This window comes from Pagrus pagrus (genome assembly GCF_965226575.1).
Source record: "Pagrus pagrus genome assembly, chromosome: 19".
Lineage (NCBI taxonomy): Eukaryota > Metazoa > Chordata > Actinopteri > Spariformes > Sparidae > Pagrus > Pagrus pagrus.
Window position 1 is genome coordinate 21790960 of NC_140203.1, and position 22093 is coordinate 21813052.

At 39.7% G+C, this 22093-nt stretch overlaps 1 protein-coding gene across 1 annotated transcript in view; it reads right to left on the reverse strand.

Annotated features, from left to right (window-relative positions):
- Nucleotides 1-345: 345 nt before the first annotated feature.
- LOC311274580 (uncharacterized protein) overlaps nt 346-22093 on the reverse strand; it is a 109208-nt gene continuing 87460 nt past the window's right edge. Inside the window, exons 39-68 of the mRNA XM_084382384.1 lie at nt 21747-21854; nt 21481-21534; nt 21313-21366; nt 20493-20546; nt 20122-20229; nt 19121-19174; nt 18918-19025; nt 18466-18519; nt 18214-18267; nt 17634-17687; nt 17475-17528; nt 16288-16395; nt 16076-16129; nt 15896-15949; nt 15611-15664; nt 14408-14461; nt 13981-14034; nt 13835-13888; nt 13557-13610; nt 12488-12541; nt 10379-10432; nt 10207-10260; nt 9534-9551; nt 9183-9236; nt 8261-8323; nt 7934-8099; nt 7112-7221; nt 4525-4605; nt 4065-4247; nt 346-3843 (exon numbers count right to left, since the gene is read on the reverse strand). Coding sequence (XP_084238510.1) covers nt 3694-3843; nt 4065-4247; nt 4525-4605; nt 7112-7221; nt 7934-8099; nt 8261-8323; nt 9183-9236; nt 9534-9551; nt 10207-10260; nt 10379-10432; nt 12488-12541; nt 13557-13610; nt 13835-13888; nt 13981-14034; nt 14408-14461; nt 15611-15664; nt 15896-15949; nt 16076-16129; nt 16288-16395; nt 17475-17528; nt 17634-17687; nt 18214-18267; nt 18466-18519; nt 18918-19025; nt 19121-19174; nt 20122-20229; nt 20493-20546; nt 21313-21366; nt 21481-21534; nt 21747-21854 — 2229 coding nt within the window. The 3' untranslated portion in view covers nt 346-3693. The remainder of the gene's footprint in view (nt 3844-4064; nt 4248-4524; nt 4606-7111; nt 7222-7933; nt 8100-8260; nt 8324-9182; nt 9237-9533; nt 9552-10206; nt 10261-10378; nt 10433-12487; nt 12542-13556; nt 13611-13834; nt 13889-13980; nt 14035-14407; nt 14462-15610; nt 15665-15895; nt 15950-16075; nt 16130-16287; nt 16396-17474; nt 17529-17633; nt 17688-18213; nt 18268-18465; nt 18520-18917; nt 19026-19120; nt 19175-20121; nt 20230-20492; nt 20547-21312; nt 21367-21480; nt 21535-21746; nt 21855-22093) is intronic.

The window sequence follows — 22093 nt, forward strand, 5'->3', positions numbered from 1 at the left end:
ATTATACTGCTATACTGCCTCACTATAGATAAAGTGAGCACTTGCCTGTAGATAGTTTTGCATGTTGTCACTCCTTTAAATGTTTGATGTAGGCTAATATTAGCAAATGTGACCAATTAACATAATTTTTCTCAAGTACCTTCCAAATAATTTACAGTTACATGTGAGTTCCTTTGGAAATTACAGGAAACTATGGGGCCAAATAAAAAGAAAACAAAACCTAAAAACGAAGGCACAGAGGGATTTTAAAGTCAACACATTTTATAATTCAAATGGTTATAAGACTAAATAATGAAGAATGACATGTATTTGCCTGTTTTGTCTGTCTCTCTGCAGGCAGCTAAGGCACAGCTGATGGGGAACCAGAAACCTCTGACAGCTCTGTTTTGGTCTTATCCTGGCTGGCTGTGCTCTGTTGTAGGTGATTCACATGCTGAATGCCAGCTGATTGATGGGCAACAGCAGGGTGCACTTGGAACAGGAAGAGACAAGGCAGCCACCCAGCAGCATACGAAGAGGCAGTTGAATCCTGTAAAAGACCAGTGCAATGCACGTCTGTCCACCATGTCAGTCCAAACTGAAATATGTGAAGAACCGGATGGATGAAAGTTACATTTTGTACAGACATATATGGTCCCCCGAGGATGAATCCTGCTGACTGGAGATCGCCTGACTGACTTCCAGTGCCACCATGACAATTAAACCATTAATTTCAAATGAATTTGCTGCACTTTGTTTCCCTCAGTAAGAATAACTGATGATCTTATGACTTTTTATCTAGCGCCACAATCTGGTCAAACTTTAATTGGTCCAATACTTTAGTTCAAATAATTGAAAAACTAATGACAAAACACACAGAGTCAACATTTAGTTATGTATTTATTTTTATTCAGCTGACACAATTCTTTGAATGAGCTGATGGATGGATCACACAAGACAGATGTCCAGCATGTCATTTCTTATTTTTAAAAAGGATAATTTGTACAAAACAAATAAAGTAATAATGATCTGTCTCAGCCAGCTAAGCCAATCATATGGAATTATGATATGACAAATCTAAATACAGAATGACAACTGACTATTAAGCACCAGGCCAGAATTGCAAACCCATGGCAAAGATGCTTAAACTTTAATCCAATTTGTCTGGTTGAGATTAAGATTAAATACATTTCTTCCCCGTTACATAGCTGTAGCGCCCCTCCGCCTCATGAACAACTCGCAGGGCACAAGATGCAAATTTGGTACAAAGCATGAAAATGAAGTCTGGGTGTTTTCCAGCTGCAGAGCTGCTGTTTTGGCTGAGCTCATAGGCTCCGCTCTCACCACAAACTCCCTGAGATCTCACTCAAATGAACCCCTACTCCATGCAGACTGTACAGCACACTACTCATCAGTCACTGCTGACCGCCTCTGGGACACAAACACCAAATCCTGATTCTGCAGAGAAGCTCCAAGGTTTGCTTCTTTTCTCTGGAGCCAAGCACTTCTCAAATTGAATGAAGCAGAAATTCTGGTTGACAGCGATTACTCAATGTTAAGTGGATGGTAATAGGCACTTATTTTTCATCAGGGGGCCAAAGATGCTCTGCAGGTCCTGGGTACTGCACTTTGTCTAAAGCCAAACTTAAGCAAAAAGTCTTTACAGTACAAGGAAAGAAATTAATCTGGGAGGAAACAGGGGGATCTGTAAACTTCAGTCTTTGGTTTACAAGAAAATAACAAAATCTCTTTTGGAATTTGAATTTAACATTTCTATTGTTAAAACAGTAAATAATGAACCTGTTGGACAGGCACATAGGAGAATGTAATGTGGTAGAAAATGTGGTAATTTCAGGTACACTACTGTCAAAACAAAATGTATTAAAGGCACAGAATGTAAGAATGTGAGGCAATTTACATGTATTAATTGCTTTATATTACCAATGTGTCTGTTACCAACAGATTGTAATCTAACTTTAAAAAAATTAGACCTTCCGACTTTTTTTATTTACCTATGAAGCCTTTAGCCTCAGCCTTTGGACTGGTTTCTACTCAAGGTTGTTCTTGTGGGAGAATCCAAGGGATGTGACATCTACAAGCATTTCTGAGTGCCTTGCCTCTCTTCCACTCTGCTGCGTACCAACATTGGGCAACACTAGCAAACATTAGCTTAGAAATGAAGTCCGCTAAAGTCAACACATGAACAGCACCCACCACATCACAGTCACAAGTCCAAAGTCAAAGCCAACATTACTCCAAAACATGTGAAATACGTTGTGATATTGTGGTTTTAGCTGGCTAATGTTAGCTAATATTAGCTTGCTTGCTGATACAGACACATTTCTAGATACAGTAGCTAGCAGAGTGGATTATGTCAGCTAATTCATCCAGATTCCCAGGACTGACCTGGATGATACTTTATCTGTTAATGTTATTTGGTAACCAAGGCCAGATCCATGCAACATAACTCATTATTGCTAACGAATGATGACCACGACTGAAACTTTTTTTTGGTAACTGTTCATGAGTTCACCACTTTAAAGGATAAGTCTGGCATTACTATATCGCTTATACCAATTTTTTGTGTGTGCAAACTTTACTAAAACAGGAGTAAACATTGCATTTGTTGGGGACTATTTTCAGCAGCAGATGAATGCAAATTTGTTGCTCTAGTAAGTATTTCCAGCAGGATGTTGTATGTGGGATTGAGTCGAAATAAACTACAGTCTGCATGTGTTCATGGTAATTAAGCAACATGTCACCCAGTGTAACTATGTGTGTGCATCACTGATGTATTTTTAGTGTTTGGACACAATGGGGCTCGATGGCACAGAGACACACAATACTAATTAGTGAGACCAATTCAGTGTTGGTAATGGTCTTTACACGGGTTGATCCTTTAACATTTCTACTCTTAACATTTCCTAAGTCTTGTTTTAATATTAAACTATAAATGTGACTAACATACTGCAGTAACAGCAGCTTCAGTGCCCATGTGTATGTATTAATGTATCATACCTGAGAAAAAAAACATACAATTATAAGAAACTGTGAAATCAATAAACAAAGTGTTGTACTGCAGTTGACAACAGACGGCATCAAATATGCAGAAAACAAAGAGACTGTCCTCCTCTTTTGTTTTTGAGATTAAATAAATGCTGGTCTTTCAAATGAAACTTGATAAGCACCTTGAGAAGAGTGACTCATGAGTTCACTCACAGTATTAAAGTAGTGAACTCACAGTGTGAGTTTACTGGCCTGGTCACATACAGCCTGTGGGACAACAGTAGCAGTGTCTCCAACACAGAACACATTGTTAAGAGGTCATTTAAGACAGTCTGACTTTTTATATACAAAATGGGCAGGCTATGACGGAGCCCCAAAATACATAACAAAAATCAAACAGAAAACAACCCCATTGTATAATAAAGGATACAAAACATACATTTTTAAATTATTCAATACAAGATAAACGTCTCTGTAAACAAAATTGACTTCTCTGTGAAAAAAAGCCTGGGGACGTTTGTGTCCTCTCAAATTCATGAAAACGGAGTCACTTAATTTGAGAGATAAAATCCCCCCAAAACAAGAGGAAAAGGATGCGACATCTTCAGAAATTGAAAGAGATGTTCCAGCTGCCTCGTTAGGGTCCACGATTTGAACAGAGGTTTGTGTCCTGGAGTCTTCTGAGATGACACAGCTTCCAGGTCTCCTCTAGCTGAAACACACAGGTCCGACATTGAAGCCAAACTGGTGAGTGAAGTTTCCACCTCCCATCACTGCGACGTCTCTCAGAGGAAGCAGCTGGAGGTCCTCAAACTCGAACACAGACTCCCGAGGTCCAGAAACGGTCTCCTCTCCAGGCTTAAACACAGGGAACAGAATACACATTTTTGACATCTAATTGCTTCGAATAATCACTTTTATCACTATTCACTATGATGTGATAGTAAAACTCTAGCACATTTTGTTTTATGTTTTGATGGTTACTGTGACTATCGTTCCTTTCTCCTCTATTTCCGTGATGCCAGAGCTTTTCTAAGTTACATCCAAGAGAAAGGAAGTTTGGAAAACTTTTTACATACCACACAATTTTTAAGTGCTCCGAGGTAACTTTGCTTCCTTGTGTCAGTGAGGAATTTGATGTCTCTGTCTGTCTGGCCCAGTATGTGTCCTGGATGGCAGGAGTAAGTCATCTTCTGGATGGCAGTGCTACTGTGCAACCTCAGAAAACGCATCTGCACCACATTAGCACCTGGATAGTAAAACTGATGAGAAAAGAATAAGAACATCATGCATTAATAGTGTCAACTGGTGAAGCTTTGAGCCTCTTTTAGCTTGTTGTTTTGTTATTGTGGCACATTTACAGCCTTGATATGTAAGTGATATGTTAGAATCTGTGTATTTCAGGTTGTTGTGGATTCCTACTGCCAATAACTTCAATCGATGTAGTTTGAATGGATATAGTAATCTGTAATTTGTGATAACATCCCAAATAGAGTAAATGCTTTGTTTTGGTTGCTCCCCTCAGAGGGGTTCACTCACCTGAAACCCCTGCTCCAGCCTGCTGAGCCAGTGAAAAGATTGTTCTTCAGAAAATTCATCCAACCAGGCTTTTGTGGCCAACTGCAGGCAGAAAACAGACGGCACACATTTGCAAACCTAAATGTAAGTCCTGCTTTATTATAAGAAACTGAAGGTCAGCGATGTTCTGACAGCATCTTAAAAACACTGGATTTGCATGTGGCTCAAGCATGAACCAGAAATAAATTGGCTACCTTAGCCTGAGATGGATCCACTTCAGACTACCTGAGACCAGTTCATATTATTCTTTTGTTGAGTGAATCATTTTTTTATGTAGTATTGACTGTATTAGAGTGGAGAAGGTGAGAGTTGAGAGGGGTGTGTTTTTATAGACAGAAAAATGAGAATAATACTTTCTGGTTTGTGACTGTTGTGATCAATGCTGTGTCTCATTTAGCCACACACTGCCCTGCTCTGCAACAGATTTTATCCGAAGGCCTTCATTTGTTGAATACCTCTCTTTCAATATCTCATCTTTAAATCTCTCTCTTTAAAGGAACTTGGGGCAGGATTTGTGAAAAAATAAACATGCATTTTAAGTTTTTTAATGCTAATGGGTGATGAAGCGTTCAAAACCAAAAAGAATGAGCCCACCCACGTATCTCTCCATTGCCTTGAACAGGCTGTGTGCTGCATAATGCACTGCAATTCGGTGTCCGAATTTCCCGCGCAGTCCTGCGGACGTGACGTCAGATGACGCTGAATGCGCATCCTTGGATACGGGAAGAAGACAAGCGCGGTGGACCCAAACTAGTGTTTGGGTAGTAATGGATTCTGCTACGGCCAGCAAACGACGCACTACCAAGCCACTAAAAAGTCATACTAAGAAGAAAATGAAGGTTTTATCAGCGGCATGTCGTGAGTCGAAACGAAATTACGAGCAAAGCCGGGCTGCTACCCGGATACACATCGGATACGCCTTCGACTCATGGAGGCAGCTTCAACTTGAATTGGGACTGAAAACAGATGCTGACATGGCTCATTTCCTAGTAACCAGGTAAGACAACTTTACAGGTCATGTTTAGAGCTTGATTTGAAAATCATATGAGATCACTGAGGACTCGGAGTCACCTAACGTGCAAAGTAGCGTTAGCTGCAAACATGTAACTTATTCCACCGCTGTGTAACACTGAATAGTTACAGACTGCGCATTTTCCAGTCCTTTAGTCTGAAACCGAAGAGTTAGAAATATGTCCCTTTATATATGGGACCGAAAGCCCAATCTGTTATCCAGGAGGTGACGTTAGCAGCTGGCTGTAGCCACAGGCTAACGGTTTGTTTGTGTCTGTGTAGTAACATTAGCCGCTTACACACAGCAATCCCGTATCAGAGACGGTATTTCTGTACCCCAATAAGCCATCTTTGCTTTCGCCTGTGGCTTTCAGACCGTAACGGTAAATCGCCACGCTTGTGTGTCGCTACACACAGCGAGCCGGCTTCCCGTGTGTAGGGGGATAAGAGTTCATGCGCGCTCCCGCACCGGCTTGGCTGATGGCTGCAGTTACCCTAACGGCTGCAACGGCTGTGGTGTCACTACTGAGTCTTATTTCTTGATCCTGCCCCAAGTTCCTTTAAATGAGTGATATCCTTTTATTCATTTTTCTATTATTTTTGAGTAGAGCCCGACAGATACCTGATTGAAGGCTATAGCAGCAAAACCCATGAATTTAAAACTTGAGCAAGGGTGTGTTTGGATGCTCACAAATTTTACTTTCATTTTTAAGAGGAAGAATGTGTTACTCCGTTTTTACATATTCTTGCACTACCCACCTCACAGAGCCTGAATTCACTGGGTGAAGGCAATCATGAGACTAAATCGCATTATAAATAGAAAAAGGGGGGGACCTCACAAAAAAATGCATTTCAAATATATAAAAATACACTATTTTGGAAAAAATACAGCTATATTTTATTAGTCTAAAATGATTGTTAAACTTGTATGGCAGATATTTGACTGATATTAAGTTTCAAAATGATGTGTTGTATTTATTACACAATGTTTTTACATGTTTCTTATGATCCACTGGCCCATGACTCACTTGGAGGTACTGTTAAAGAATGTCATTTTTCTGATTTGGTAAATGGTAAATAGACCTACTTAGCATTTATATGTTATATAGCGCTTCTCCAGTTTACTGACCACTCAAAGTGCTTTACAGAGGCTACCGTGCAAGGTGACCTGCTCATCAGGAGCAATTTAGGGTTCAGTATCTTACCTAATGATACTTCCACATGCAACTGGTTGATCTGGAGATCAAACCACGGATTAGTGGACGAACTGCTGAGCCGCAGCCTCCTTGGTGATCTGTTATCATTATCCCTGAATTGTGTTTTATCTCATCTAGGAATGTTAGCAGCAAAGCAATGAAGTGAGTGAACTATATTTTAAGGTGACTGTTTCAGTTCAAGTTCAAGTCATTACTGCAGAAGTCTGAGCTGACTGACATCAAATTAAGATTCAGGTCATATGACTCCATGAAGTTAGTGGGCACACCATTGATCCAGAGGTGCAATTTCCTCTCGCCTTTCCCTAGTGATGTCTTTATACCTGAGAGTCTTGAGGATGAAGGCAGGTCTGTTTTGATGTGGAAGAGAAGCTGCAGTAGGCCAGCAGAGCGTCGGCCGGGCTGCCCTGGTTGGGGTCAATGTAATACATTCCTGCAGAGAAAGGTTAGTCAGAGCTCAATGAGATCTGCAGCGATGAAAGTGCTGAGCTCCACACTAACGGACAAACCTGGGAAATACTAGAAACCCCAGCACTTCAACATAGTGGACTCTACTCAAGATATATTGGTGTATCATTTTTGAAAATATATTGTATGTGTATTTCTACTTGTGCTTTTGTTGGGGACAGATAGATTGGACACTTGCTTTTACAGACTGTTAGCAAAGTGGCAGTAAAACCTCTACATTACCAAAAGCACTTCACAGAAAAAAATGCTGTGTTGAGATAAAGGCTCAACACAGGCAGGCCGGCAGGCATAGGAAAATCAAGGCAGCACTGTAAGTGAGCAAGTGCCTCAAAATAAAAATAAAAAATAATATTTAGAAGAATATAGAATAGGCTGGACTTCCTAAACTCCCTTGTACAAATATTTATTCTGTCAAAATAAATAAAATAACAGCCCATACAAGACAGGACTTCCTAGTACGAGTAGATATTGACAGACTTAAAAGGAAAAAAAAAAAAAAACATGTTTAAAGGGCATAGGCTTGTTTTCTCTCACAATCCAAAAAAAAATCTCAAGCTAAGTTTTAAAGGTAAAGGTAGTTTAGAAAAGCTCACATGGAGGATGACAGTGTTCAGAGCTCAGTGGTTCCTAAAATTATTCTATGTGGTTTTTACTGCTTCATTGTTTTTGGAACTGACCACTGCTGTATTCAGGGTGACAGAGCCAGAGCTCCAGACAGGTGGTTGCAGGATGCTCCTTGCTGCCGTCAGGAGGATCCACCAGCAGCTGAAGGTCCTGCTGCAGAGAATCTAGCACAGTCTGCATCAGATGATAGTTGGGCTTGTCAGACACATACATCAGGTCCTGGACATGGAAAGACAATTAAAGAAAACATAAACAGGCAGTTGCTTTTAGATAATTCGATACTTTAAGCTGAAAGCTATGTGTGTGCTTCATTTCATGTCTGTTTCTATAGACATATTTTTAAATGCTTTAAGTGGGCAATGAATACATGCATCACTTGCCTTAAGTTGAGTCAACGTCATGTTCAGTGACTTTCCTGGGGGTCCAGGAGCCCCAGGTGGACCCTAAAATAGAAAGAAGATGCACAAATTGGGTATACACTACCAAAATATCAATATTAGATCGAGATTTTGTAAAATTTTCTCACTGAGTGAATTTTGTAGTAAAAGAAAATGTGCGACTTGACAAAAAACACTGACAAATATAAAAATCTTTGATTCATAGAACAACTGAGTGATGAGGCAATGATATAAAAGAGCTTTATGTCTTACACAGTTTACATTTTGATGTTTTTCTCAAATCCAGTAATGTGGTGTTTAACTGGTAGAACAATAAGTCAAGAGACAGCAGAAGAACTCTAAAATGTGGGCCCATTTCCCCTTACTGTTAGGGGAATGTTAGCTAAAAGCCTGTCAAGTTATAAACTAAGCAAACTGTCAGGCAAATGATAAGTATGCACACTATGGCAGTCTGATATTTTGCTACAAACATTTTTGTATGAATCTATTTTGGATGTACGGTATCTAGTGCGTCTTAATGGTCCAGTGTGTAGTATTCAGTGGCATATAGCTGTCTGGTTGCAGATTGCAACCAACTGAACACCCCTTGCCTCACCCTCCCCTATGGTAGCTGCTGTAAAGCCAGTGTCTGTTCTGGGTTACTGTAGGAACATAGTGGACTGTGGCAGAGGACCTCTCTACCTCTGGAGATATAAAGGGCTCATTCTAAGGTAACGGAATCACAAATAAACGAAAATATTATTATGAATATTCTATTCCATCTCTGCCCCTGAAACTCCTACACACTGGACCTTTAAATGCTTTATATTAATACCATAAGCACATTTTTTTTAACATTTAACCACTCAAACTTTAATTCAGAGTTTGTTTGATCCTCTGTTCTTTAACTCTGTTGAAAACTTACTGGGAGCCCCCTTCTTCCGGGCAGACCAGGCAAACCTTGGTAGCCTTTCAAACCCTGCAGGGAGAACAAAATGTGATAGGTACAACATACAATTCTCAATTTTTCTCCACAGCAAAAACACACCATTGACTACAAAACACCGTGATATGGAAATAAAGACTGCTGCACAATGCCATTACATTGTAACGCCCAACTCTAAAGTCTGACAGCTTTATGATTATATGTGCCATGAACATAAACCAGAGCGATGCTGACGAGAGAATCCTACAGGACTTTTCGCTTGAGATAACAGTGAGTAAGAGGTGAGTTTGATCCGTCAGGACAAGAGAGGTTGAGTTGATGATATCATACCTTTAATCCAAACAAACCCTGTATCAGAGGAGAGAACAGGAGAAGGAAAGAGCATTAGTATGATTCTCCAGTGTGAAGTGGATTTATCAACAAAGAGCTTCAGAGTGCTTTTATCTGCTGCATTAAGGACCCATCAGCCACGGCTTCGCAGATTTCATAACCTAAGTCAATGGATTTTTTCCCTTAAGACACAGTGGGTTGAACACAATCATTGTGTTGCTGAACTGTGAATGATTCAACAGACTGGCAGCTGAAGAAAAGATTAGTTGGCTGACAGATAATAGTCTGCACTTTACAGGAATGACTGGAGTTATTATAAAACAATAACATTTCCATCACAAGTTCCACCTCAGCGCTGTCTCCATTTTTCAGACACAATCTGGAGGAAAGAATCTGAGTGACAGATTAATTTGCTTGAACTGAAAATAGAAAATATCCCGGACAAAAATGTAAAAAATGCATAGCCTGAATAAACTTTGCATATCCAAAGAGAATTTTAAACAGAGTTGCAAAGTTCTTCCAAAAGTAAGCAACAACATTAACAACATAAAAGCCAAACTGAAAAATAAATACCAGACATAAACACAGTTAACGATGGATATAACAGCTAGCAGTACAAGTACAATAAACAAAATCTGTTAAATAAGCTACTGTATTTGAACATGAAACTTACAGGCCATCCTGGCATGCCTGGTGTACCCCTTGGTCCCGGTAGACCAATATTACCCTAATGAGAGGGAGACATACACATTTGTCACAGTTGGATATCATAAAAACATATTCAAATGTGCAAAAAATTCAAGAAAGAAAATAAGAAGACAAACTATGATATTAATTTTGTGCACCTGCTGTCCCTTTAGGCCCAGTGGACCTGGCAACCCAACAGGACCACGGATACCCTGAAAACAAAAAGGAAAGACATGCAGTAATGTTTCCAGTCACTCACTCACAAGAAAACACAATAAATATTTATAGGACCTACATAAATACCACCAAAAATACTACCTGAATTATGGTAAAACACTTCCCTTCAGTTTTAGGAAATCAACTAAAAAAAAAGATCATGAAAAATGCAGAAAGACGTCCCTCTATTCAAGATGACATCATCTTTGCACAAGAAAATCAAATATATTAGAACCTCATTTACTGTTTAACTAAACACGCCCTATCAAAATCAGAATTTTTGCAGCTTCCTGGACAGAAAGTAAAAAGGACTACCTGAGCAAGCACTCCTCTGTCAGAGTAACTTGCATTTTAAAATGGCTGTCCATATCCTCAACTGATATCTCTCTCAGAGGAGTGCTGCTTGTTGATGGAGATGTCCAAAGCATCTGCTGTTGGACGGGGCCCCTTTCAAAACTATTATCCAAATCCTCCATTGAAACCTCTCTCTGTGAGAGAAGGCATTTTGGTGGTGGTGCCCAAAGTTTTTTCCTCTGGACTTTGCCCTGTTAATTTAGTAGCCTCACAAGCCTACGGTTTAGCAGCTGAAGGTGTACCCGCTTGCTGTTGTGCGCCTTCAGGTGTAGCAGTCTGCTGTGGAGCATCCCTTGGTTGCCTTTTGTGTCTAGTTTTGGTCTCCTTTCTCTTTCTACTGGCATTTTCTTTCTGTCCATATTTTGTTAAAAAGTTCTGATATTATCTTCAGAGTCTCTTCACTCTTCAACTTACCATAACAATGTTCAAAGGGTGACAAGAATATTGTATATCTGTCCTCATTTTTGTTCATTAAAAAGAAAAGGTCTGATGGAAACTGACCCAAAACTACAGAGGAGTGAAAAAACTTCATGGCATGCTTCAAAGCATGGTTGAATTGTTACAAAGAAATACTAAGTTACCAGTCAAATTTGAAACACAAGGACTGAAATACCATGTTTGCCACTTCTGAAACAGTTGCGGAAGAGGAAATGCAAGGTCATGACTAAAAAACATTTAAATTAAACTCAATGGAGCTCTGGAAAAAAATTCATTTTGAGGGAAATCTCAATAAATAGTGATACTTAGAAGTCTGATTTGAGAAATGTCCAGTCAGCCAATGTGAAAATCTTAAGAACAAGAATTTACTTTGCAGATTTTATTATTTATTTGCAAGATTTCAAATAGTTCGATGTCTTAAACAACGGGACACTCATTTTTCAACCTTTAAAATATATAAGAAAAGAAAAAGTCCTTGCAATTGCCAGGATTAGAGAATCACAAACTAAAAGCAGCCTTTATCAAACTTCATTGTCTTATCACAGTTCCGCACTGCTGTCTACAGATGGTTGGACTCAAATGGAGATTTAAACACTACATGTGGAGAGCAGAAAAGAGGATAGATGCTGTGGCTGGCAAATCTGCTCCTTACAAAGCTATAGAGGTATTTGTATTAGCTGCACACTAAATTCTGATACAGTAACATTGCTGCATAAATGCATGCTTTTCTTGACAACATCATGATTTAATAAGATCTCAATCAGCTTAATAATACCAATGGCAGCGCAACTCTTCATTGAAGCTGAAGATGCAGCCCCCTCAGACAGCACCCACCACTGACACATTTGTCCATAACAAGTCAATGGAGTTTCCATCATTCTGATTCTACAGTGTATATGTGTTGGCAGTAAGCAGCTTCAATGCGGATATTAGGATTGAAATATGCTCAATATCTCGTAGTAGTTATCGCTGTTTGTGTAGGTGACAGATAACATAAACACACAGTATGTGGCTAACTGCTTTACTGAAGCTTTAGCTCACAAAAAAAAGACAAGAATTTGATAGGGCCTTTATATACGAACTGACTGATAGACAATATATTTAGTAATATTTTTAACTTCTTTACTGCGAACATTGGTACAGTAATGTTAGTAAAATTGCTGACTACTTAACCATCACACCTACAGATGTAGTTGGTTTGCAGATCATTATTTGTTTAGCAGATTATCTCCTACAAATTAAATGCTGACAGCTCCTACCTTCATGCCATCAGCTCCAGGTGGTCCAACCAGTCCCATGTCTCCTTTCCCACCCTGAGGTCAGAAACAATGTGAACAAAGAGCCTAAGCACAATAGGACAGTATAAACAGTATTTTTCATTTCTACTTCTTAACCTTGTTGGTCCCTATTATGAAGGCACATGTACACATCAAGTTAGTTGTGTACATATCATGAAGGTGGGGAAGAGAATATAAACATGTAACAATATGTATATTAGAGATTAGGGCTGTCACTTTTTTATCAAAATTTGAACATTCATTCGAAAGTGGAGGGGAAAAGTTCATATTCGAATGTGATGACCTGTCCGAAATCAAAAAATACAGTCTATAAGCGCAACGACCGTTTGAAGTAGTTTGCCTTGTGATCCAGCAGAGGGCGCTCTTAAACTCCACTATCAGGTTGACCTACTGCACGTCCTATTGACCCTTGACCTATCAATTCAGCTTGTAATTTTATGTTGTTTACCACGAAAATGGAGCACACTTGCGTGCAAAACCGCCCTGAACAGACGATCACGACAACAAAGCATCTGAGAAGTAGTGTGTGGAAGTATTTTGGGTTCTACACAGTAGATGGAAGAGTAACTAACAAAGATAAGGCTGTCTGTCAACTTGTACAAAGCAGCTGTCCTTCTCTACAACGGCAACAAATCTGCAGACTCACCTGCTAGCTTGCAACCCACGCAAGGCAGCAGAGAAGAGCGGAGCTGCTGGAACAACGCCAAGTGAACAACCTCGTCTAACTGCCTACTATTCGGCACACTCGACAAGACAGCAAGATTTATATACAAGGATATGTGGGCCAAAAAGTGACAGCCCTATTAGAGATGTACTGGATATATTTGTATATATTTTGTTGGGTCTCATATTAATTTTATACAAGATTTCCTGAATTTCTATATACTGTATATTTAATTTTTTTTTAGTTTCTTTTACTGAATCGCTAATAAACCACTCTAATTGTACATTAATTACAAACTGAATACAATGAGATCAAGTTGGGTTAGGCTTCACTCACTCTGTGTCAGTTTTATGAAATCTTGTTTACCTCTTTCCCCTTTTCACCTTCATCTCCTGGCTCTCCACGTAAGCCCGGGATTCCCTTGGTGAAACAAATAAAAACAATATATCAAGTGGATATTGATTCACTGACTGATTAAACACACTTTAATTGTGAAATCAATTACTATGTTGATCTCTTCTCTCTAAATCATTGAATGGGACAGATTGTTAAATAGAATATTTTAGAGCTAATGTGCAGATATGTTCAGCTATGGCATAAAAAATGCATACATGGATGTTAAGTGAACAAATAAATTGACTTACGATGAGCCCTGGCCATCCGGGGAGGCCAGCGTGTCCTGTGTCTCCCTTTTCGCCCTGAACGACAAAACACAATCTACTGTTTGCTCATACATCATAATTAAACATGAGGTTCACCGAGCCTGTGGCTTTGTTTCCATATATCCCACCTTTGGTCCTCTGTGCCCTCTGGTGCCTCTGACTCCGGCCTTCCCCCGTTTCCCCTGTGGACAAGTTTGCTATGTTTTTCAATGAGGCAACAGAAAGCAAAGGAGGACACACACGAAACAACCTAATGTTTTATGTATGAATCTGTACAGTGGCTGTCAGAATGGCTCATCCCATTTTTACACTTTTATCCCATGCACGTACGCCACAACATCCGGCTGAAAATTCATGTTTTCAACACAAAACAAAGGCTCTTTCATCATTAAGTTGTAAAAAAAGTGATAGCATTAGAATTACAAAAAGGGACAATGACTACTGACCTTCTTGGATTTGTCACAATTGTGGATTTCTTTTTGCTACATCTTTACATAATTTAGAACTGCATTTCAATTGCAAAACTTTCACAAGACTGAAAGAGAAACATCTTACCCTCCTTCCTACATGACCCGTCTTGCCTGGTGATCCATTCTTGCCATTGTCTCCCTTTTGGGTAAAACACAAACTGATTAGTGAGAAAGCTAATTGGGATAATTTTGCACAACTGTCAAATGGAAAGAGAGACGTTTAGCAGCTCCAGCTTTATTTTTGTTGTAGAAATTTTACAAAGAACTGTTGTGTAATCTAATGAATAAAACACAAAAAGTTGGTTGGTTGAGAACGGCCAGAAAACCCCAATGCATGTGTAATAAACATTAATCAAATAAAAAACAAAACAGGAGTTAATTGCCCCCTCCTGGTATGGAAAAATGTATGCCACAAAACTCACTTCCTGGTTTGACAAGATCATACTCAAGAAATTGATATTGTCTGACATAAATGGCAAAAAACCATTTACACCCCAAATTGGTGAAAGGCTTACCATTTCATTCTGCCTAGTGCAAACAAGCTTATCACACTTTATTAAAATTTCAAATGCTACAGAAGGCGTGGACAGGCTTTAAGGTTCAAGTTTCAAGATTAATTTATTTGTTGCATCAGGTTTGCAAAGCTGAACTGAGTTTGAATCCTTTCATAGTACATCACAGAAAGACACAAACAAAAACTATTTAATAGAGCGGAGTGTGCAGTCTGAACAGACAGTGGCTGGAGCTGGTGTAGTCTTTTAGTATCCTATGAAGAATCTATCATTTAAAGAAATAGTTTGATATTTTGGAAATATGTTTATTTGCCATCTTGCAGAGAGTTGGAGTCTCTGAAGGCTGACTATGAAAGGTGGACACAGAAGGGAACTGCTAGACTTTATAAAGAGCCAGGCTAGCTGTTTTCATCCTGCTTTCAGTCTTTATGCTCAGCTACTGTAAGCTAACTGGTTGCTGGCAGGAGCTTTAAAACTTCCCATCTAACTCCAAGCAAGAAAACAAATAAGTTTATTTCCAAAATACTGAACTATTCCTTTAACTTGTTTTTCACTGTGTGGTTCTGTGTTTCAGGGATTTATTGTATTTAGGGATGTTACTGTATGTTGAATCCGTCGTATGAAGCAGGACAATCTGTAACTCTAAATGTAAAATGATTTTTTACTTGAAATATGTCCAACTCTAGCTGTTTTGGAAAGCTAGAATGTTTGCAAGAAGGTGTTAAACAACATATTTTAAAAAGACAATGAATCGCATCGGAACATAAGAATATTACCTTCTCCCCTTTTGTGCCCTGTTTCCCCTCAGGTCCTGGTCTTCCTTGTACTCCCTGCAAGGCAGCAATAGTTTTTCACCATTTTGCTCTTTTGATCACCGGCTTTCAGAGTGACAAAATACATACACACACATGCGCACACCCACATGTGTACACACTCTGATTTAATTGTTTACTTTTCTCTCAATAATCATTCACCATCAAACAAACAGTATAATTATAAACCAGTGGTTCAAGGTTAATTATGATTTCATCATCCACAGTGCTCCTGTGTTGTACACTTACAGGAGCCCCTGTGGGACCAGGAGAACCCTGGGGTCCCATCTCTCCAGGAGGCCCCTGAAAAAGAGAGATACGAGGCACAAATACAGTTAGAGTTGTTGAAGGGAAAATAACCATCTTCAGCAGTGGTAATTAACATCAGAGAAAGTGTTGATGCAACTCAATAGCGGTTTAGTTTTTTACCTCTAACCCTGGCAGAGCTGGAGGACCTCGGATTCCTTGCAGACCATCCTCGCCCTGTACAGGTAATGCATATTATTCAGGTAGTTTCATGGACATCTGCATTAAAACATTTTTCGTCAATGAGGCGTAACACTATGCAGACTCATGGTTCATGTAAGGTGGATTTGTCAATGTTATGCGCTAGATACCAATAACATGAAAACCTCACTAACCTGTTCCCCTTGTGGACCTGGAGCTCCTTGCTGTCCCTTCAGTCCCTGTGGCCCTGGTTCCCCTTTAGGCCCCTGGTCTCCCTGAGGTCCAACCTGTCCTACTGGACCCTGCCATGCAAGCATCAGAAAAATGCAACACAATTAGCTTATGAAGTTGTGTTTTCATTGGGGCTTAAAATCTGATGTTACTTTAAACTGGCAATAGTCAAGCAAAAGTTTGTGCTTTAATTTATTATTAGGATTAGGATTATTGTGGTTGCACAATATAATGGCTATAGAATAATGACACCATCTACATTTAGATTGGTTCCCGGCTTTCACTATACAATTATGTCTTCCACCGTCGTGGTAAAAAAAATGAAGGCTTGATTTGCAGTACAACCATATCTGCTTTCACATTATACACTCCATTATAGACTTTGCTTTAGACTTCAAAGCTTTCCTGTGTTGTTGGTAGTTGCTGGGCTCAGATGAAAACTGAAAGCTATTTGGTTGTCTTTGTGACAGAGGCACCACTTGAAAATGCCAGGGGAGGAAAATGTCTGTTTCCACTTTGAGTAAATGAAATCAAAATGAGCTTTTAGAGTGAGATGCTTGGGGAATTGATTGAATTGCAACTAAACTTGTGCCATTTATCTAAAGACAACATCTGGAAATGACATGCTCTTCAGCTGTTGGTTATCTGTTTACAGGTTAATAAACACAAAGTACAGCTGAGGCTGATGGCAATGTCATTGGTTTTGCAAGTACTTTGTCAGTATTTTGTTTTTGGACGAATGTTGACATGCTGGCGGCATTAGATGAAAAGTATATTCCCAGGCAGAAAAGCATCTGCACCCAAGCAGATACAAGAAGAATGTCTAGAAGATGAAAAGACCAGCTAATGCAGTCTGAACTCAGTGTGTCCTTTTTATTCATTCAGGAACAGTGCACCACACACTATCGTCACCATTAAAACAGAAATACCACTGTAATTTGTTAGCTTTCTCAATAAATGAGTAATAAGTAGAAAGTGTTTTCCCCACATGAACACTTAAATTGATTAGATTTTGTTTGCTGTAATAAACAATGGGGAAGGCATGTATTTTGAAATGTTGCTTCCAATAGCAATACTTCCAATAGAGGAAAATCTGCACAGGCAAACAAACAAAAACAGTGAACAAATTTCTGATACTGAGGATACTCACAGGTGGTCCCAGGCCCCCTGTGTCTCCTCTGACACCACGTGCACCAGTTATTCCCTATGTACAAGGCAAACAGAGAAGAAAATGGATGGCTTTCATGATATTCTGCCGGATTACTGTGCACCATTTGCAAAATATTAAATGATGCTTAATAGCGTTTACCTGAGGGCCTCCTGACCCTGGAGGTCCAGTAATTCCTTCAGGCCCAGACTCCCCCTGTAGAGATGGATGAACAGATTTTAATGCCATTCCCTTGACTTTTATTCTCATTTAAGTGATTTGATTCAAGCAGAGCACCGTGGGTGATGAACTAGAAACAAAAGGTGTAGTAGAAGGGGAGTATGAAGGTTGGCGGGGCAGGGATCCTCTCAACCAGGTGATTGCTAAGAGCCAGTACTGATTAGTCCCTCTTACTCTCTGTCATCAGCAGAAGGAATGTTTGCTCACAGTGAAAACCTGGAGCAGTTATCAGAAGTCCACACTCATCATGACCTTGAGCAGAGTTACTTTTCTGAGGTAGAATGATTTACATGAAACATTAACACATTAACATGAAAGTAATTTCCATGATGCTTTCTTTTTTCACTTTACACAGGATCTAAATATGCACCAATGCCAAATAACTTAAAATAGCTGTTGATTTTGCTGTAGTCTGCTGTCTGTAATCTTGATTCATTATGAAATGTACCTATAATCATGCTTCCTGAACCCAAACCAATTTTTTTTTAGGAAATAATATTACCTTCTGTCCCTGAGGTCCATTTAGTCCCAGGGGGCCCCGAGGGCCTGTAGATCCCTAAATAAGCAACAACAAAAAACAAACTGTATAACTTGGCATCGGTTTGAACATGTTTGGAGGCAGGAAAAGTGTTAAAAAATAAAGTGTATCCGTCAGATGGATCGGTAAATGTCAATCCAAGCTGTAAGGAGTCCAAATAAAGGTTACTTAAAGGCCACTCAGAGCAGTATCAATAAGTCCTGGCAACAAACTCACCTGCAACCCCGGCAGACCTGCAGGTCCCACCTCACCCATCAACCCCGGTTCACCCTGTTTGAGAGGATGACGGCATGACATCAGAAACAGTTCTACTCATGAATGGTTGGGGTCACAAATATATATCATACTTTCATTTTAGAAAAAGGCTCAGTAAGTTCTTATAAAAGCTAGGCAATGTATGTTTTAAGAAATAATACTCCAACAGGAGAAATTGGTGAATTTGCCTGGGCTATTTTAGTGGCAGATTAATACACATTTGGTGCTCAAGTGAGTATTTACAGCAGCGTATGTGAGATTGAGTCAAAATAACCAACACAGTGTGTGTTAGTGGTAATGAAGAAGCATGTCACCCAGTCAAACAGAGTGGTCCTCAAATCCGAATATTTTAGATGTTCTGAGTATATTGTGTCATGTGACAAAAATACCAAACACACAAAAACTGTGCTCACCATCAGTCCAATGTGGCCCTTATCCCCCTTTGGGCCCCTCTCGCCATTTTCCCCGAGGTCTCCCCAAGGACCTTCTCGACCAGACAAACCCAAAGGTCCCACATCCCCCTGCATACAAAAACCACAATCTGATTAGAAAACTATACATATCGGACCAACAGAATCATTCTCCTAATGAGAAAACTTGTCCATAGTATACTGACCTTCTCCCCTTTGGGTCCAGGATCTCCAGTTTCACCAGGATGTCCAACATCACCCTGCAGAGGAAGAGTGAACATGAGTCTGGAGGTGAGCAAATGTCTTGTGCACATGGGATCAACAGTTTGTGGTAAATATGCTTATTCACTTGTCAGTGAGAGTTAGACGACAAGATTGATACCATAAGATGATACAGTGGAAAATGAAGCTGCATTTTATCTATTCTGTTTCTGTTCCTCGTCTCTTTTTGGTAGTCTGCTTCATATTGCTTTTGTTCTGCTTGTCTTTTAAATCAAAGGTTTAACCCTGAAGCCTGCAAGGATGAGAAACTACCACCACATTTGACAGTTTTTCAAGACAGCTATTTACATTCACTGACAAACTGAAAGACTGCATTCAAAAATGCCAATAACAACTTTAAAAAGCAATTACACACTCTATTAGAACTCTGCTAGACTCCATAAATATTTCTTTTTCACTGATGCTTCAAGGTAGATTTTCAGGTTGTGGAACAATCATTTGAGTGAGTTGCGAGTAGACACTGTTGCTGAAGGTATCTCAGAAATTACAGGCCGTGTCAGCTCATTGCTCAGCCTGTTGTTATATAATCAACATTTAAAAACCCTCACAGCAATCTGAGTTAACCACTTCCATCATCACATCATCAGGGACATTTTATTTAACAGTTTGTGTAACAGTGACGGTAGTTTAATGCTTTTCAAACACCTTTTATACGTTTTTTATAGAGCACCTGAAATGTTTTCACGCTGACAATGATCTGCAGTGCTAGCACAAAATAAGATAAATATAACAAGCACATCTGTTTACCAGAACACTGGGTCTAAACAGGGTGGAGGTAATAGGGATGTGATGAAATCCTTAAATCATTTACGCGATTGGAAAATCACCTCTTGTGGAGCTGCTCTGTCATTTATGAGATGGCAGCTGGACACGTGTGAGAAAGTCTGCAATCGTTTAAAGTGAATATCTTCTTAACTGCACCTACCTCTTCACCCACTGGTCCAGATGGTCCCTGTGAGCCTTTTGGGCCCTCAAGTCCTCTCTCTCCTGGAGGCCCTGAAGGACCAGGGTTCCCACAAGACCCTATATCCCCCTGTCAAACATGGAAACAAGAGAAGACAGAAAATCAGATACAGTTATTGACTGCAGGCTTTTTTTATTGCTATTACACAGATGGCTGTCAAAAGGTTTTATTCGCTCACACCGGAGGCTGCAGACTGCTCCTCAACATTAAACAAAATCAACTTGGACTCATGTTGTACAAAACAAACAGATTTTAAGTGTTTTCTTAAGTTGTTGTGGTACCAACAAACCGTGATGTAAAGACTCAGGAATGATGCTGCTGTTATTACTGACCTGGTCTCCTTTGCGTCCAGTTGGGCCTTCAGTTCCTGTTTGTCCAGGGGGACCCTGATGAGTCAAAGGACAAAACATCATCAGCTGCTTCCCACACCTTCAAATCACATACAGGCCATGTTGTAGCCTACAATTCCCACAGGTAAGTGTTCCAAACCTCAGGCTGAAATTTGTTACATGACATATCTTGTTTATATATGTTTGTAGTCTTAAAATAATTAGAGTTTTTAAAGTATTTTCTATGTTGTTTAAGGCACTTGCAACTTTACAGGGCTCAACAATAAGGATTGCCTGATTTCTCCTGGCAAGTGAAATGCCACATTGGGTAGGTAAATCTAGCAGCTTGCTCTGCTCGGTCAGCCAAGCTGTAAATGAAATTAAGCCACATGGCTTGTTCCGGAGTTGATGATGGAAGTAGCTAAGGAGTGAGCCATCTTGCTTCCTTCTCATCTCTGTTGAAAGTACCAATCACACACTCGCAAAAATGGTGGTCATAAAGGTGAGGTTACATAACAGCTAACTACAGTCTTCGTTGTTACTTGATAACCACTAATTAAATAATTTGTATAGGGGCAAGTAAAAACAAAAATTGACTTCAGGCAAGTAGATTTCTGACACACTTGTCTGACAAGGCACGCGAGAACAAAACATATACATTAAACCCCACTTTATTTACATTCAATTAACAGTTTACTATTATTTTCTTATGTTTTCAATGAAGGGAGTGATAGAAAAAGTAGAGCAGAGAAGGGACAAATTCCTTTATAATTGGATATATTAAAAATGTGCGTTCTTTGCTTCACTATAATACCACACAAACCTGTTGTCCATCTTGTCCTGTGGGGCCAGTATCACCAGGCAAGCCAGGTAAACCCTGTAGGTTACACTGCAGTCAGTTCAGTAGCTCAACATAACAGAGGATTACAGAAACATAGCTAATACACTTAATAAATCATTTCACATGATTCTTAAGTGCACTTTAGTTTACCTTGTGTCCTCTTTCTCCAGCTGCTCCTAATAATCCATCAGCTCCCTGTGTGCCCTGAGGACATTAAACAAATGTGGTGAAACATTGCTTTCATGTGCTTGGTTTTTATGTTATATATTATATTTTATGTTATGTGACATCGGGTCAACCATTTGTTCAGATACTTCTATTCAAATGAACACACTGACTGATTTTCACCATTCCAGACTCCAAGAAGTCTGGAATATAAAAGTAAAAGCAGCAGTTGATGGTAGGTACCCACTCACTGGGATTCCTGCTGGCCCCTGTGGACCCTGAGGTCCTGGGGGCCCTGGACTTCCCCTGGGTCCAGGTTTTCCAATTGTCCCATCAACACCTTGGACACCTGGAGGGCCCTAAAAGTCACACAAGACAGAGGTACAGATTGAAGGTAAGAATAGAGATTAATCTACAAAGGCTGAATTTTAATTTGAAGAGGCAATTGAAAGATGGATTGGAGCTGCATGTCAGCACACAAACAAACACACACATACATAAACAGAGGCACGCTGAGGTAATTTGTTTTGGTGACTCAGTTGTCCACATCAATTTGTAGGCTACAATCAGAAAATGATAGCTGACATTTTCCCAATTA